The sequence below is a fragment of the Oncorhynchus mykiss genome, chromosome 7, assembly GCF_013265735.2.
Source record: "Oncorhynchus mykiss isolate Arlee chromosome 7, USDA_OmykA_1.1, whole genome shotgun sequence".
Classification (NCBI taxonomy): Eukaryota; Metazoa; Chordata; class Actinopteri; order Salmoniformes; family Salmonidae; genus Oncorhynchus; species Oncorhynchus mykiss.
The window spans coordinates 16,123,861-16,142,805 of NC_048571.1; the positions used below are offsets into that span (position 1 = coordinate 16,123,861).

General features: G+C 44.9%; 1 protein-coding gene across 1 annotated transcript; it reads left to right on the forward strand.

The window, feature by feature from the left end:
* The first annotated feature begins 414 nt into the window (after positions 1 to 414).
* Positions 415 to 18,331, forward strand: LOC110528863 (SLIT and NTRK-like protein 3). The gene is made up of 10 exons (XM_021611023.2): positions 415 to 635; positions 4,337 to 4,621; positions 4,816 to 5,067; positions 5,281 to 5,396; positions 5,636 to 6,267; positions 6,632 to 6,822; positions 7,956 to 8,059; positions 8,140 to 8,359; positions 8,610 to 8,736; positions 14,238 to 18,331. The coding sequence occupies exons 2-10, from the start codon at positions 4,397 to 4,399 to the stop codon at positions 15,311 to 15,313; spliced, it is 2,943 nt and encodes a 980-aa protein (XP_021466698.2). The 5' UTR covers positions 415 to 635; positions 4,337 to 4,396; the 3' UTR covers positions 15,314 to 18,331.
* Positions 18,332 to 18,945: the final 614 nt, after the last annotated feature.

Genomic DNA, 18,945 nt, shown 5'->3' on the forward strand with positions numbered 1-18,945 from the left:
TTCAAAACGAAGAATATTTGGCCACTTTTACAGACCTACCCGTTTTTAACGTTTAAACCCTTATTTACAAATACATACCCTGTAGGTAACCTACCCTGTAGCCCTATAGGCCTACTGTGGTTTTCTTTAGGCCTGTATAATTCAAATAGAATTAAGCATGGCACTAAATCCAAACCAGCTTCTTCTTCGAATACTTCCCCAGTTTCCCACTTCACTCCACTCATTCCTCCTTTCTTTTATTGTCCTTTAGGCTACTTCTTTTTCTTTACTTTAATTAGGCTACCCGGTTATCAAAGACGGAGAGACAAGTCATCCTCCTAAAATATTCCACGCAGCATTATGCGCGTGTTCGGTGGCAGTCCCGCGCCGCAGCTGAGTTCCCGCGGGCAGCACTGTTGAGCGCTGGAGAGGGGAAGCGGTGCGCTTTTTCTACGGTTCTCTCTCTCTCTCTCTATCTCTCTCATCCACATTGCAGTCCTGTCACGTTCCCTCTGCTCCCCCCATCCGCCTCAACCGCTCCAGGAGAGGCAAGGAGAGAGGGAAGGAAGAGTGCATCTGAAAAGCAAACAGACATGTCGACAGCCAACGCATAAAGTCTCCCATCGGCTGTTCGTGGATTTCTTCGCGGGACCTGAGTGAGTAAAGACCCCGTCTCCCCACTGCCGCTGTATGGTTCTTAGCGCTAGTGGGAGGGGAAGCGGGAGTCAGACAAAGGCGAATATAAATGGTTTGCGTTAGTGCCAAGGATTTAGTGCCTTGATAGGTTATATTAATGACTATTTGGACATGCAGTAATTCTCTAATTACAATTGTGCCCTGTAATGTTACTAATTGACATTATTGTATGGATGTAGCTATTAACATAGTCTTGATTTTGGATGGTAGGTTGTGTTTCTAGGGAAGAGGGTCCGGATTGCGCCAGGCAGGGAGAGCTATGTATCGGCCCTGGTTGGACAGTGGGTTCGTGAGGAAAGGTAGACGCTGGGATTATGTGACATGAATATGTGTTGTAGTAAGCAGCTGCCGCGGTCATTGCTGGTTGGTTTGCGCCAGGGTGCAGGGCCGTGGGATGGAGAACAGGGGGAGGAAGGTAGGAAGGAAGGAAACAAGGAAGGAAGAGTCACGAAAGAAAATCAAAGTAGGTCTAACCACACCTGTTCTGGATGCATAGATGAATGGATAGATGAGTGGATGGATGGATTGAATAGATTTCTGTGAGAGGGAGAGATGAAACATGAGAGAGGGTGACAGGAGAGAGAGGGACCTGAGTTATTAGCCAATCAAGTGGCTAGAGGAAGTAAACAGTGTTGTCTTGTAGGTCAGACAGTCATTATCCAATGAGGACCAAATTGCAATACTTCAGTAGTGTCTATTTAAATATTGATCCAGCACAATTTGTTTAACCTCATAATTATAGTGTGAAAAGGATACTAGAGTCCACTGAATACAAACCTGCATGTATTTATCTACTGAATACAAACCTGCATGTATTTATCCCCTCAATACAAACCTGCATGTATTTATCTACTGAATACAAACCTGCATGTATTTATCCCCTCAATACAAACCTGCCTGTATTTATCTACTGAATACAAACCTGCATGTAGTTATCCCCTCAATACAAACCTGCATGTATTTATCTACTGAATACAAACCTGCATGTATTTATCCCCTCAATACAAACCTGCATGTATTTATCCACTGAATACAAACCTGCATGTATTTATCCCCTCAATACAAACCTGCATGTATTTATCCACTGAATACAAACCTGCATGTATTTATCCCCTCAATACAAACCTGCATGTATTTATCTACTGAATACAAACCTGCATGTATTTATCCCCTCAATACAAACCTGCATGTATTTATCCCCTCAATACAAACCTGCATGTATTTATCCCCTCAATACAAACCTGCATGTATTTCTCTACTGAATACAAACCTGCATGTATTTCTCTACTGAATACAAACCTGCATGTATTAATCTACTGAATACAAACCTGCATGTATTTATCTACTGAATACAAACCTGCATGTATTTATCTACTGAATACAAACCTGCATGTATTTCTCTACTGAATACAAACCTGCATGTATTAATCTACTGAATACAAACCTGCATGTATTTATCTACTGAATACAAACCTGCATGTATTTATCCCCTCAATACAAACCTGCATGTATTTATCCACTGAATACAAACCTGCATGTATTTATCTACTGAATACAAACCTGCATGTATTTATCCACTCACTCTACAAACCTCTCTACTCTCTCTCTCTCTCTCTCTCTCCTTCTATTTCTCTCTCTCTCTCTCTCTCTCCTTCTATTTCTCTCTCGCTCTCTCCTATTTCTCTCTCTCTCTCTCTCTCTCTCTCTCTCCTTATATTGTGTGCAGGGTAAAATAAGGCTTTTGATACAATCAATATCAATAGATTTGAGCCGTTTCACTTGGAGCTCTCCTGTGTGTGTCTGTGTGTGAGAGAAAGAGAGCAAGAGAGAAAGCGACACGATAGCCTTGACTGACTGACTCACGGTTTCTCATCGTTACGCAATCAATCCTCTCTCTTCAGCACAACATTCTGCTCCTCCTCTCCTCTTCCCGGTCCTCTCTTTTCTTTTCTCTCTCTTCTGCTCCCTCTCTTCCTCTGCTCATTTCCCCCTCACTCCAATCTTCTATTTTCTTCTCTTCCCCCGTCTCTCATCTTCCTTTCCCTGCTCTCCAGTCTTCTTTTCATATCTATCATCCTCTCCTCTCCCCCTTTCTTTTCCACTCCCCTTCTCCTCTTCTCTCCTCTTGTCCTCTTCCTCTCATTCCATAATCACCTCTCTCTGACATCTCATCTCAGGTTGTCTGTTTATCGTACTGCAGTATTTTCCCAGCCACTGATTCACATCATTACCTTTTATTACATTCTCCTTATTGTTACATTATCATTACATTTTGTTACATGGTCCTTGTTGTTACATTACCACTGCACTTTATTGCATTATCCTTATTGTAACATTATCATTATATATTTATTACATTGTCCTTGTTGTTACATTATCGCTGTTGTAGTTGCTGTTGTTGTTATCATTGCATTATTCATTATTCTTTTTTTACCTTCATTATCATGGCCTTCTTCAGTGTGTGCTAGCTGCTTCTAAACTAATCTCGTCCAGTAGCCAGCCGGCTCTGTGTCTGTCTATATGCAGGAGCAATTGAGCCTGAGGACGGCTCTCTGTCTGTCTATATGCAGGAGCAATTGAACTGGCTAGTAGCTTCTGATTGTTATTGTTTTTTGATTAGTAGCCCATTACCTTCTGCATGGTGGCCTCCAAGTTACATGAATCAGGCAAAGAGAGACTCCTTCTCCTGATGTCATTTTCCTGGTTAAAGACAGCATAGAATTATACTGCATCTCTTGTTTTCGAGTGCAGTCTTCTCCTCTCATCCATCCGGCCCTGTGTTTATAATCTATTATTTTATTGTCATCATCAGCATCGCTCTGACTGTCATTACGATTTTAAAGCAGCCTCTTATGTCCCGAAGAGGTCTTCAGATCCTCTCTCATGCTATCTGCTGTATTATCATGGTAATCAACCTAATGTATTATAATGGCCTTGGATTGCTGTTGTTTGTTCCTTGTTGATGAATGTAATGGGTGTTTTCCACGTCACTGTCTGGTATGTATCCTGAACCGTGCTATAACCCCTATATAAATATATATACTATAAATGTAAATTATATTATAATTAAGCAATAAGGTCAGAGGGGGTGTGGTATATGGCCAATATACCAGCTAAGGGCTGTTTTTACGCATGACACAACGCACAGCCTTTAGCCGTGGTAGAATGGCCATATATCACATATCCCTGAGGTGCTTTATTGTTATTATAAACTGGTTACCAAGGTAATTAGAGCAGTAAAAATAAATGTTTTGTCATACCTGTGGTATACGGTCTGATATACCACGGCTGTCAGCCAATCAGCATTTAGGGGTCGAACCACCCAGTTTATAATAATATTTACTCTGCGTTGCGTTGTGCCTAAGAACAGCCCTTAGCCGTGTTATATTGGCCATATACCACATCCCCTTAAATATAGCACTATAACTCATATATCTATATACGATATAAAATGATATTTTCACTCATGTGAAAACCAAGTTTATTCTGGTACCAGTCCAAGTGTTGGTTCCAGGATGTGAAACCAGAGTACAACCAGGAACAGTAATGTTAACGCGATGGTGCCAGTAGTTCACAAACAAAGGGACATGCATAAGCATCACTCTGCTGGGTCTGATAGGATCCCATTTAACAGTAGCCATGTGTGTGTTTCTGTATGCAGTGTGGTGAGGGGTGGGTGTGTGCCGCTGCCCTGGGCTGGGCTGAAGGCAGAGGAGGTAGGATGCTGTGGCTCTCCCTGCTGTCTGTGGTGGTCCTGGGTTGTGTGACCCCGACCCAGACACACACTCACACACACACCCCGACGCCCACCTCCACACACACCCCTATGGTGGACAGCTCGGAGGAGGAGGTGGATGAACCGTGCTTCGAGCCGTGCACGTGCGAGGTCAAAGAGGGAGTGTTACACGTGCACTGTGATGGGCGTGGCTTCACTAACGCCAGCCAGGTGACTGCACTGCATTAGCTTAATCTAATGTACCTCATTTTATAATATACATACTGCAGTAGTATATTAATAAACAACCCTGTTCTGCACTGTACTGCATTACTGCACTAAATGTACTGTTTCTGTTTTGGCATATGTGTATTTGTATACGATTAAATAAAGTCAACCAACCAACCAATCAATCAACCAATCAGGTGTCCCAGTCTTGGCTCCGCCCCTTCAAGCTCAACCTGCAGAGGAACTCCTTGAGGCGTCTCTATAGCAACGGCTTCCTGCACCATAGCAATGCCGTGGCGATAAACCTAGGCAACAACGCGCTGCAGGACATCCGTGCCGGGGCGTTTCATGGTCTGGGGACACTGAGACGCCTCTACCTCCACGAGAACAAGCTGGAGGTTTTCCGCAACGACACCTTCTCTGGCCTGGAGGCACTGGAGTACCTGCAGGTAGGCCTGACATCATTACTACCCATTAGAACCATCAATAAACACTGTGGTCAATCCTCATCAATAATCACTGTGATTAGTCTACATCCATACTTACTGTGACAACGATAATCAATAAGTTATGTGTGATCTCCTGAGCCTGATGAGTTCCTGTTTGTGTCAAAATGTCACATTTGAACACTTTGACTTTCCCTCTATCCCCTCTACCTACAGGCCGACTACAACGTCATCAAACGCATCGACAGCGGGGCGCTACGCTACCTGCTTAAATTACGAGTGCTCATCCTCAACGACAACCTGATCCCTGCTCTGCCTCCTCACCTCTTCAGGTATCTACCTGCTTAATAACCCTGCACTATGTCCACATCATGGGTCTGTTTCTCGCTCTGACCAAGGTAACTGTCTGAAAAAGTTGTTTTCAATCACATCTATAACATGCATCAGTCATGTTCCTTATTCTTCAATAACATGATCACCAATTCCAATTCCAATTTTTCGCAGTGTGGAAATTTCATTCCTGAATTGAAATGGAATTGACCCCAGCCGTAATGATCCCTTCCACCCCCAGATCTGTGTCTCTGACCCACCTGGACCTGCGGGGGAACCGTCTGAAGAGCCTGGCCTACGCCGGGACCCTGGAGTACGTGGGCCGCAGCCTGATGGAGCTCCAGCTGGAGGAGAACCCCTGGATCTGTGGCTGTGAGGCTGTCCAGCTGCAGACCTGGCTGGGACACATCCCCTACACCGCAGTGGTGGGGGACATCACCTGCGAATACCCCTTCCACCTGCACGGGAAAGACCTGAGGGAGATACCACGCAAAGAACTGTGTGCCGGGGAGGTGGAGGGAGAGGGGGAGAAGGAGGGAGAGAGGGAGAAGCACGGAGGGGTACAGCCTCCTCAGCATCCGCCCTCTAACCCAAAAGCGAACCCCAACTCTGGGAGGCCCAGACCCACCAAGCCGTCCTCCATGGTTCACCATCAGAACACACATACCTCATCTTCGTCAACTTCATCATCGGCGGAGCGGAGGGGGAGAGAGAGGTCCCCTCGGCCCACTAAGCGTCCCCGGCCCTCCAGGACGCCCCCCACCCAGCGTAGCCTCCTCCCCAACCAGCCCCCTCCCATCGCAGGGTACCAGACTCGCCCCCCCATCCCCATCATATGTCCTCTGGGGTGCACCTGTAACCTCCACATCTCAGGTACAGTTTGGATGGGACTTCTTTGGCTCAGCAGTATGACATCACACACAGCAGGGTGACTTCCTGATAACAGATATAAACAACAGCAAGATTTGAATTTGCCAAGACTGCTACTATTGTGCTATTCTCAATGTGGGCAAGCCACAAGGGACACAAACTAACAGGGACAATCATGGCACTATGCACAGGGGACAAATGTGATTTATGTGGTTGTCTGTAAACAGGAAGTTGCCCCACTGTGTCTGATAATGTCATACTGCTGAGACTAGCTTTGCATACTGTATGTGCTCAATGCAAAACACTTTGGGCTGAATTGTATGAAAAGAGCTGAACAAATAAAGTTGATTCAGTATAATTGTTCCAGACCTAGGATTGACAGTCAACTGTAAGGAGAGTGGCTTCAACAACGTGTCCCAGCTCATGCCACGCCCCCTCAACGGACGGAAGCTGTACCTCAGCGGCAACCTCATCCAGCGGATCTATAAGTCAGATTTCTGGAATTTTTCCAGTCTGGATCTACTTCACCTGGGAAACAACCGGATCTCCTTTATTCAGGTTGTCATTAGCCAGGAGATCTCATTTATTCAGGTTGTCATTAGCCAGGAGATCTCATTTATTCAGGTTGTCATTAGCCAGAATATCTCCTTTATTCAGCTTGTGTTTAGCCAGGGGATCTCATTTATTCAGGTTGTCATTAGCCAGGGGATCTCCTTTATTCAGGTTGACTTTAGCCAGAGGATCTCATTTATTCAGGTTGTCATTAGCCGGGGGATCTCCTTTATTCAGGTTGTCGTTAGCCAGGAGATCTCCTTTATTCAGGTTGTCTTTAGCCAGAGGATCTCCTTTATTCAGGTTGTCATTAGCCAGGAGATCTCCTTTATTCAGGTTGTCATTAGCCAGCGGATCTCCTTTATTCAGGTTGTCATTAGCCAGGAGATCTCCTTTATTCAGGTTGTCATTAGCCAGATGATCTCCTTTATTCAGGTTGTCATTAGCCAGAGGATCTCCTTTATTCAGGTTGTCATTAGCCAGAGGATCTCCTTTATTCAGGTTGCCATTAGCCAGACAATCTCCTTTATTCAGGTTGTCATTAGCCAGACAATCTCCTTTATTCAGGTTGTCATTAGCCAGAGGATCTCCTTTATTCAGGTTGTCATTAGCCAGGAGATCTCCTTTATTCAGGTTGTCATTAGCCAGGAGATCTCCTTTATTCAGGTTGTCATTAGCCAGAGGATCTCCTTTATTCATGGTGTCTTTAGGCAGAAAATCTCCTAGGGTTCAGATTGTCTTCAGCCTGAGGCGTCATACACCGGGAGCACTGATGGCCACGTTTGATATCTATGATTTAATTATGCGTAAAAAACAAAACATTAGGCCTATAACCTGGATTTCAGCATACACCTGGATAACATTGAGGGGCCCTGTGGCACAATGGACATGAAGTCCCTGTATTTACCTTCTCTTTCTCTCTCGCTCTCTGTCTCTCTCTCTCTCGGTCTCTCTTTATCTCTCTCTGTATCTCTCTCTCTGTCTCTCTCTCTCTGTCTCTCTCTCACTCTCTCTCTCCCCTCTCTCTCTCTGTCCCTCTTTCTCTCTCTGTCCCTCTTTATCTCTCTCTCTCTCTCCCTCTCTCTCTCTCTCTGTCCCTGTCTCTCTCTCTCTGTCTTTCTCTCTGTCTGGTTCTCCAGGAGGGAGCGTTCTCCAGCCTGCCGACCCTGAGGAGTCTCTATCTGAACGGCAACAACCTGCAGAGGCTTAGCCCACACATGTTCCTGGGTCTACTTAACCTCAGGTAGGACTGACTGTCACACACACACTCACTCACACACACACACACGTTCCTGGGTCCTGTATGATCATGTCTCCTTGTAGGTACCTGTACTTTGAGTATAATGAGATCGGTGTGGTGGAGGCAGGAGTGTTCAGCCCCATGCCGTCTCTCCAGCTGCTCTTCCTCAACGCCAACCTGCTGAGGTCACTTCCTGTCGGAGTGTTCCAGGGCATCTCCCTCTCTCGCCTCAACCTCCGCAACAACCACTTCCTCAGCCTGCCTGTAGAGGGGGTGTTAGAGCACCTCACTGGACTGGTGCAGGTAGGAGGAAGGGATGGGGAGGGGTGTTTGTAGGGGGTTAGGTGTGTGTGCAGACAGGGTGTGTAGCGGGGCAGTGTGTATGAGTATAGGTGTGTGTGTGTAATGTGTATGGGCACAGGTGTGTCTGTCAGTAAAGGGGATTCTAGAGCATCTAACTTGACTAGTCCAGATGTTCCTCATTTTGTATGGCACCAATCACATTTCTATGGAAACAGACTGAAATAAAGCTTTTCCCATCATCTCCTCCCAGGTGGACCTGCAGCAGAACCCATGGGAGTGCCGGTGTGGTGCGGCCCCTCTGAAGCGCTGGCTGGAGGGCCTGAGTGCGGTGGTGGTGGTGGGGGAGGTGGTCTGTCACTCACCAGAAGAGACCACAGGTACCGGGGTCTAAGGCTCATGGCAGCACAGTTAACATTCTAATAAAAAGCATGAGCTGGCGCACACCCAGAGAACATTATTTTGTGTAGAGGTGCTTAATAATGGTGAATAAACTGCAAGCTATAAAAAAAAAGAGAGACGCACACTCTCTCTGTATATAAACGCCCAGTCATTTATTGGGTAAAACAGCAACATCTGAAGGCTTCCGAACGTCTGCCGAAACATTGGTGTTTTACCCAATAAATGAAAAGGAGTTTATATACTGTATATATAGAGTGTGCGGCTCTATTTCTTTTTCTAGCACAGTTAACATTACCACACCATTCACCATTCCTCTCCCCTTGACACTTCTCAGGTGTAAAGGAGTGCCTATGTGAATTCATTAATCGGGCACCACTTGTTTGTTCTGAGTCAGCACTTAGCAACAAGGGATAAATACAATGACCACATGATTCTATCTGAAGGTAATTGAGTACTGTTAAATGGCAAGGCAATGCATTCATGGAGAACAGTAGATACTTTATGAACAACGGATTTATTAGGAAATAAACAGGATCATTGTGCTGAATGTAAAGAATGAATGAATAATACAGGTGTTTGTATAATGCTAAATGAAAGGAAGGGAAAAGGTATATTTCCATAGTATTTGATGAAATGGTAAAATGACCAGGAGTTTGAACGTCCTGAATATGAATAGAGACAGGAATGTTCAGGGAAAAGATAGCCATTAATAACAGATACAAAAGTAACAAACATAGAACACGCACTCTTCCTCACATTCAAATCTGGGAAGATGAGATTGAGCTGGACAACCGTTTTACATATCTGTCTGGAACCAACGGTCTTCAGAAAACTCTCCTTGCACGCAAAGTCCAAAACAAAGGATTTCAGGAGCAATGTTCCCTATAAACTGACCGCAGAGGAAATAGAAACCTGTGCGAGAAGCACGAGATTGAGCTATACTAGACTTTGCCCCGTTAGTCTACGCTATTAGCGTTTCCTTCTGTTTAGGGAATTGTGATAGAATCAACATATTAGCCGCATTCAATGAAACATACCAAAAACACAAGATTTAGTATGTGATTTTCTTTTAAGCAGAGCGCAGCGGAGGAGGATACTATTGCATTGACAGACACGAGCGTTCGCAAGAAGTTGTGTTTGTTTTGAGATCAATGCATGTAACGTAAACTCCTACATCGCCTTGGTCTGTACAATTGCCCTTATTTTAGCCCCCCAAAACGTAATACTTCCAGATCAACTGTAATGTCAATACCATTGTAAAGCACAATTTCTCCCCTTTCTAACATAATCAATTACATGACCTAAACGCTGCCCGTTTCTGCATAATTCAAGCAGGCAATGAGCACCGTCGGTCTTTTTAAAAATTGTGGGTGGGGAAGCGAAACTAATGCGTGATAGTGAGAAGGACAGATGTCGTGTGGGAAAATTGCTTTTTTCACTCGATCTGTCCAACTTATCACCTTATCGCCTCTAAAATGTAAACAAAACACTATAAAGAGTTTATATAATGTGTCATTACATACCTATTTGAAGGTTTGTGTCGAATTTGAATCGGGTTTTTAGGGCGGTGCTAAAGTGATCTTAGAAGTAAACAGCAGCTTTGAGAATGATGATCGCATGCAATGATGACGAAAAAAATGACTAGGTATCCCCCCTTACCTCGTCACTGTCCATTTCTTGTTTTTAAACGATGGGAGAAGTGCTACACCTGGTGGAGAGAGATTGTAAGACAGAAATAGTTGCTTTATGCGTGCTGTACGTTATGACATGACACGTTTTTTAAATTTTTCTACAATATTATAGAGCCGTTACCATGTCGATCAACGCTTGAATAGAAACCTAGTTCACACCCCATATTTTGAAGTCAACACAATCGCTACAGTCCCATTTGTTTTCTTTGTAGCCTCGTTTGGATGTTGCGGTTACGCACATTTGTACGGAATGGGGTGAGTTTACGTTAGCCACCTGTGCACATTTGTTCATATTCTATGCTAGTTTGTGAGTTATTAGCCCAGTTGTAGCTAATTTTTGGTCAGCAATAAGGGAGTGAACGCTTCCTACAAGACCACAAAACATGTACATTTCTAGTCAACGTTGAAAAGCGAGTAAGGTAAAGAGCTTTTTTATATCTTAATGGGTGTTGTATTTTGAGACCGGCTTGAATAAGCTAAGAAGCCAATAGGCAAAGGGTAGCATGTGTTTTTGTCTGACTCTCTGTAATGATAATGGTATGGGAATAATAATGAATTGTATTTTGTCTTGTGGTTTCTTGCATCATACAACACAATACAACAACATTTTCAGTCACATACACAACATGACCAAAAGTATGTGGACCGCTGCTCGTCGAACGTCTCATTACAAAATCATGGGCATTCATATGGAGTCTGTCCCCCCCTTTGCTTCTATAACAGACTACACTCATCTGGGAAGGCTTTAAACTAGGTGGGACATTGCTGCTGCTTCCATTCAGCAACAAGAGCATTAGTGAGGTCGGGCACTGATGTTGGGCGTTTAGGCTCGCAGCCGGCTTTCCAATCCCAAAGGTGTTCGATGGGGTTGAGGTCAAGGCTCTGTGCAGGTCAGTCAAGTTCTTCCACACTGATCTCAACAAACCATTTATGTATGGACCTCGCTTTGTGCACAGGGGCATTGTCATGCTGAAACAGGAAAGGGTCTTCCCCAAACTGTTGCCACATAGTCGGAAGCACAGAATCGTCTAGAATGTAATTGTATGCTGTAGTGTTAAGATTTCCCTTCACTACAAATAAGGGGCCTAGCCCAAACGATGAAAAACTGCCCCAGACTATTATTCCTCCTCCACCAAACTTAACAGTTGGCTCTATACATTCAGGCAGGAAATGTTCTCCAGGTATCCACCAATACCAGATTTGTCTGATGCCAGATGATGAAGAATGATTCATCACTCCAGAGAATGCATTTCCACTGCTCCAGAGTCCAATGGCAGCGACTCTTGGCATTGCGCATTATGATCTTAGGCTTGTGTGCGGCTACTCGGCCATGGAAACCCATTTCATGAAGCTTCCGAAAAATAGTTATTGTGCTGACTTTGCTTCCAGAGGCAGTTTGGAACTCGGTAGTGAGTGTTGCAACCGAGGACAGATGATTTTTGCATGCACTCCCATTCTGTGAGCTTGTGTGGCCTACCTCTTCGCGGCTGAGCCATTGTTTCTCCTACACGTTTACACTTCACAATAACAGCATTTACAGTTGACCGGGGCTGACTTGTTAGAAAGGTGGCATGTTATGACTGTGCCACTTTGAAAGTCACTGAGCTCTTCAGTAAGGCCATTCTACTGCTAATGTTTGTCTATAGAGATTGCATGACCGGGTGCTCGATTTTATACACGTGTCAGCAACGGGTGTGGCTGAAATAGCCAAATCCACTAATTTGAAGGGTTGTCCACATACTCTTGCATATATAGCGTACTTGTTTGAAGGACACGTGGCTAAAAAGGTGAATGCTTTCAAAAGTCTCATGGAATGTATTCCTCCGTTGAACACTACACATTGGCTGCTACTGTAGGCTGTATCATGGTAATGGTGCAGAAGGGGATGGCTGATGTTTTTTGGGCTCCTAACCAATTGTGCTTTTTTTGTGTGTTTTTTTTGCATTGTTTGTAACATATTTTGTACATAATGTTTCTGCTACCGTCTCTTATGACCGAAAAGAGCATCTGGATATCAGAACAGCGATTACTCACCTCGAACTGGACAAAGATTTGTTCTTTAATGAGTCTAATGCGAATGATATTCTCTTGCTCCTGGACCAGGAGCATCATTCACATGAAGAAAAGACATAGATACAGGTGGCGCAGATCCGGGTGCCTTGTGAGAATTCGTCGGCGAGTGGGTAACCCACCTCTACCATCCGTTCTATTGGCCAACTTGCAATCACTGGAGAATAAACTGGATGAGCTCCGTTCAAGACTATCCTACCAACAGGACATTAAAAACTGCAATATCTTATGTTTCACAGAGTCGTGGCTGAACGACGACACAGAAATTATACAGTAGGCTGTTTTTTCTGTGCATCGGCAGGACAGAACAGCTAAGTCCGGTAAGACGAAGGGTGGTGGTGTGTGTCTATTTGTCAAAAACAGCTGGTGCGCAATGTCTAATATTAAGGAAGTCTCGAGGTATTGCTCACCTGAGGTAGAGGACCTCATGATAAGCTGTAGACCACAAACTCTCTTGGTAGATACTATCTATATTTTTCTTAGCCGTCTATTTAACACCACAAACCGATGCTGGCCCTGAGACCACACTCTACGAGCTGTATAAGGCAGTCTTGAAGAGGGCGCGACAACACCTTTCCCCCTCAGGAGACTGAAAAGATTTGGCATGGGTCCCTAGATCCTCAAAAAGTTCTGCATCTGCACCATCGAGAGCACCGGTTGCATCACCGCCTGGTATGGCAACTGCTTCGCATCTGACCGTAAGGCGCTACAGAGGGTAGTACGTACGGCCCAGTACATCACTTGGGGCCAAGCTTCCTGACATCCAGGACCTATATACTAGGCTGTGTCAGAGGAAGGCCCAAAAAATTGTCAAAGACTCCAGTCATCCAAGTCATAGGCTGTTCTCTCTGCTTCCGCACGGCAAGCGGTACCGGAGCGCCAAGTCTAGGTCCAAAAGGCTCCATAACAGCTTCTACCCCCAAGCCATAAGACTGCTGTTTATTATCTATGCATAGTCACTTTACCCCTACCTACATGTACAAATTACCTCGACTAGCCTGTACCCATGCACATTGACTCGGTATCCCATGTATATAGCCTCGTTATTTTATTGTGTTTGAATAGTGGGACAGGGACCTTTTCAGCTATACAAATGCACAAAATGAACCTTTAATCAATTAAAATGTATTCTCCTTCATTAGATATTCTCAAATACATTGAAATATGTTGTTTTAGTTGTTCATAACAGCTCTGAATCGGTGCTATATAGCAAATAAACAGCATAGGATGACGGTGGAAGGAATCAGAGGGTTGTGACCTGTAAGAATGGGAGGATGTGGAAAAAGGCTACATTTATGAAAGGGGACAGAATGTGAAACCATATGACACCAGTTAGCTTGAAGAAAGAAGAGAGATTGGAGGCACTTTTGGTGCTCTCCACTGTTCTCCATGGAGAAGTAGTCTTCCTCAGTCTTCATCAGGACCCTGCTGGGTCTCTGTCTCCTACAGGCGTCTGAGTACCGTTTGGAGGTGCATGCCGCCCTTTTTGCAGCAAGAAGGCTGATTGTCCTATGCTGGAACAGGTTTTTTTTCCTTGCATATCTTCAATGTGGTTGATGTCTGGCATGGATGTGTGAAGTTGACGCTCCTCTACACAGGTGTGCAGTGTAGGTGAATGCATGGGGCTCTTCCACTGTTGTTCCATTATTTGTTTGGTTTGTTGTACTTCAGTGACTTAAAGAAAGTGCCTTTCTTTTCATTGTGTATCTTTGTTCTAGGTACAGACCTTCGCTCTCTTTCCCTGGACCTACTCTGTCCAGACCTGCACACCCACCAGGCCACGGTGGAGAACCAGGGGGAGTGGAACAGCTCCACAGCCCCAGACGGAGATTTCTCTCTGGGCTACCCCGTGCCAGGCAATGGCCCCCTGGGTCCCATCACCAAGGCTTCCATCCCTCTGTCGGTGTTGGTGCTCAGCCTGCTGGTGCTGTTCGTGTCGGCGTTCTTTGCGGCAGCGGCGCTGATCGCCTATGCCCTGAGGAGGCGGGACAAGCTGCCGTTCCGGCGACAGGGTGAGGTGGATCTGGCCGGGATCCAGATGGAATGTGGGATATTCACCGAGCAGCAGCACCACAGGTTACCGGTACCAAAGACCCCTCCTCCGTCTGCCTTGCAGCATAGCCTCGTCTACGATAGCATCCTCCCCGTCGTCCCTGGCCCCAACCCTAACCTCAGTCCCGCAACACACATGTGCAGTAGCCCAGTCTATAAGAATGAGGATGATTCAGTGGTGAGGCAGCAACAGCAGCAGTTCTCTGCCTCTAAAGAGAAAGGGAACGTGGGAAGACACCGCTCAGGGGGGGGGAGAGAGAGCGAAGGACACTATCGTTTGGTGGCAGAGAGAGAGAGAGAATGGAATATGGAGGTGTCCCCCCCCTCCATCAGTACCGTTGCCGGGGCAGTGGGACCCCCTCTTTCAGATCTCCACGGAAACGGGACCCTCTGCCCAACGGTCATAGACAGCCAGGGGCCCACCCCCAAGGTGGGATTGGTTGACTGCCTGTTTGGGATCTCTGGAATGTCCGCCGCCGTCCCAGAGTTCCGAGACCTGCCGGACATGTATGCACGTCCCCCACCACCCCGCTATCCCCACCCTCCACAACCCCCTCAGCCCCCCGAACCCAAAGAGGAAACTAGAGCCAGCCAATCACTCGTGGTTACTACAATGACAGCGTGCGCGGGGCCAAGCAGTAGTAATCAGAGCCAGAACTCAGAGTTTCCACGAGAGTTGAGAATGAGACTCAGTACCAAGCCGGATTACATGGAAGTCCTGGACAGATCTTATCAGTTCTAATAGATAAATGTTACTATGGAACCACTGGCGATGACAAGAAATGGCTCCTGTAATATGTCATGTCTTGAACATGTTGATATGCAGAGGTAAACCTGTGTGTGGGGAGAGCTGTTAGGACTAGCATGAAGTTACTCTTAGATGAGGCTTTGGAAAGGATAAGCTGATCCTAGATCAGTGCCTGAGACTAGCAATTATTTTTTGTACCATTGATGACTAAGTATCAGATCAGGCTTTTTTTATTCCCCGCATCACAAAACAAGACAATGTGGTGGGTGTGTGTTCATTGTGTATCTTTGTGGTAGGTACAGACCTTCGCTCTCTTTCCCTGGTGGGTGTGTGTTCATGTTAGACAATACAGTGGGTGTGTGTGTGTTCATGTTTGCTCTCTAAAGACCTGCTGATGAGACACTCAGTTGCTCTGCCTCTAGAATAACACCATGAAGCACAGTGAGTGAGAGAGCGAGAGAGAGAGAGAGAGAGAGAGACTGAGACACAGGGAGGAGTCAGGAATGAAGTGGTAAAGAGAAGGGGGTGTGAACGCAGAGTCCCAGTCTGATGGGCGACTAATGTAGCATGTAACACTTTCCATATGAAAAGAACGTGGAAGAGGTGTTGAAGTGTGTTTACCCTGGACACTACATCCCTGGTATTAGTGTCACTGTGTCTGAGTGTTACTGTGGACCACATGCGGCTGGTGGTACCTTCATTGAGGAGGACGGGCTCATTGTAATGGCTGGAACAGAATAATGGAATGGTATCAAACGTGTTCGGTACCATTCCATTCACTCCATCCCAGCCATTATTATGAGCCGTCCTCCTCTCACTAGCCTCCTGTGGTGTGGAAAGAGGGAGATATGACACAGTCAAGTGCCTTAGCAACTAGCAGCCAGACCTGGGTCTAATACACATGTCCGATACTTTCAAAAAAGTGCTTGAGATGAGTTTGGATTTAGCTTACACACTTATGGGGCTATTCTGTTGGTGCCACAGTTGTACTGGGCAAACTAACTCAAAGGCAGCTCAAGTACAGTATTTGAATGTATTTGACACACGTATTTGACCAGGGCAGCAGCCAGCAAGTGGTCAAGGCTTATTTTTCTAGGAACACAGATCTATTTATCTAAACAGAGGTTTGAATACTAATGGCTAATGGCTGGGACTCAGAGCTGCTCTGGGAAATTGAGGGCCCTATTCAATCAAAAGCTGAAACTGTATTTCCCGGATTATAGTCGAAAGTAGCCTTCCTCATGTGAAGAGACAGAGGAGTATATTTGCATTTGTAAGAGTTTATTTGCCTTTGTATGTTTGCATTTCCTGAATAGGGCTCTGAGTGTGTTTGTTCTCAGGTGGAATATAAGGACCTTTGGGATGCGAGAGAACCATGAGACACAGCTATAAACTCCTAAAGGGGATGTTGACTTGACTACTTTCATCGGACAATGGCAGTCAAGTCACTTCATTGGATTTAAAGTGGGAAAAAGAACAGAAAACCAGGACGAAGCGTTTCGACACGGGAGAGACACTTCTATTAAATATTGATTATCTTTTAAAGGAGGTACCTTTTATGCTTTTATCTCCTACAAATATTAGAGGAAATTGTGAATATATTTATTCTTAGTTTCTTGTGTGTTGGAGCTTTGCTACTGTATGGGATCATATTATATCAGTGTATAGCAGAGATGGCCAATCCTCCTGGAGAGATACAGGGTGGTTTCCGCTGGTTAGCACAACCACAAAGTCAAGATTGGCCACATATAAAAAAAATATGGGTTTTTTTTTGTTGGCTTTTTGGTCTTAATTTAAGGTTAGTGTAAGGCATAAAGTTAGCAGTGTAGTTCATGTTAGGATTAAGATTATTGTTAGGTTTAAAATCAAATTTTAAGAAGAGAAATTGTCAAAATAGGCTGTGGAAGCTAGTAACGACCCTACTGTAGGTGTAGGCTTTTGCTCCAGCCCAACATAAACACTCTTCATTTTAGCGATGAAAAGCAGCTTGTTCAGATGGTATCTCTGCAGGAGGAAGTTTGGCCAGCCCTGGTGTAAAGGACAGTTCTGCATCTGGTTTAGCCTTCTCTACAGTGACCACATATATACAATAAAGGGTGCTACTCTAAAACCATGGCCTGAATTACACTGTGCCTCACACACACACACACACACACACACACACTGGCCCAGAGTAGTACATTTAGAGCAGGCTCGTTCTTGCTGTTTGATGTAGTATGTCACACATATACACACACATACTCCGCTGTCCTCTAATGATGCATGAAGGCAGTATTTTGAGGTATGAAGTCTAAAAGCAGTGTTAAGCCCTTACAAACAAAAAGAGAGCGAGAGAGAATAACAAGCGTAACAGTGAGTAGAGAAAGAAAGGCCTTAGGACATGAAACATTGAAGGATATAGATAGTCTCTAATAGCGTGAAATCTGCCGTATTAATGGTAGGAAATCTATACAATCTATTTGTGAGGAGGACATCGTAGGCTGTGGAGCCTAGGGGCAGTGAGTGTAGTGAGGTGCCATGTGGTGAATTCATTTGGTCTTTGAGGTCTCTGCCGCCTGCTGTTCCTCTGACTGCTACAGGAGGGAGACCAACAATCTGCTCTTAGAGCCACAGTTAGAGGTATCGCAACACAACACAAATGCATATACACACGTCTAAGGTGGTTGGTGGGAGGAGATATCGAAGGATGACTTTTTGCAAATCCAATCCGTTTTCCACATTGATTCAATGTCATCACATTTTTGGATTGAAATGGTGTGAAAACAACGTTGATTTGATCAGATTTTTCCCAGTGGGGGAACCATACATCATGGCATTATGTAAAATAAATATATTCAAGCACTGAAGGTAAGTCAGATTGACTCAACTTAGTATGTACTTTTCTAATAGCCAAACACCCATGCTTAATAAATTGCAAAGCATGACAGAAACATCAAGCGTATTTTACTCTTATCTCAACATCTCTGAACATTCAAGATTTATATCCCTCTGTTTGCCTGCTAGAGATCTTATCAGATCTGCTGTCAATCCACTGCACCTCCAGGACCAGGCCATCTAGAATCTTGTCATCAGCCTAACTTGCCATTTAAAACATTGTTTTTGTGTTTAACAATCCCTTATGCACAGAAGGACACTTACCATAAACCAGTGCTTCATATCATACAAAACCTGACACATTAAAACAATGTCAATTATCATTTTAACAATACCTCTGTTGTGTATGGGTGGCACACTGGTTTTAGTTTTTTTAAGAGGGACACCTGGGTAAATATATGATCTGAGACAAAAACAAAATGACAGAGTGATGTAGAGAGACAGACTACATAAACTGAACAAGTTCCACAGACATGTGACTAACAGAAGTGGGATAATGTGTCCCTGAACAAAATCAAAAGTAACAGTCCGTATCTGGTGTGGCCACCAGCTGCATTAAGTACTGCAGTGCATCTCTTCCTCATGGACTGCACCATATTTGCCAGTTCTTGCTGTGAGATGTTATCCCACTCTTCCACCAAGTTACCTGCAATTTCCCGGACATTTCTGGGGGGAATGGCCCCTGCCCTCACCCTCTGATCCAACAGGTCCCAGACCTGTTCGATGTGATTGAGATCCGGGCTATTCGCTGG

Excerpts from the sequence above, each read along its gene's own strand:
- LOC110528863 (XM_021611023.2), top strand. The coding sequence starts at position 4,397 with ATGCTGTGGCTCTCCCTGCTGTCTGTGGTGGTCCTGGGTTGTGTGACC. Across the intron at positions 4,622-4,815 it reads GCTTCACTAACGCCAGCCAG|GTGTCCCAGTCTTGGCTCCG; the intron begins GTGACTGCACTG and ends TCAACCAATCAG. Across the intron at positions 5,068-5,280 it reads AGGCACTGGAGTACCTGCAG|GCCGACTACAACGTCATCAA; the intron begins GTAGGCCTGACA and ends CTCTACCTACAG.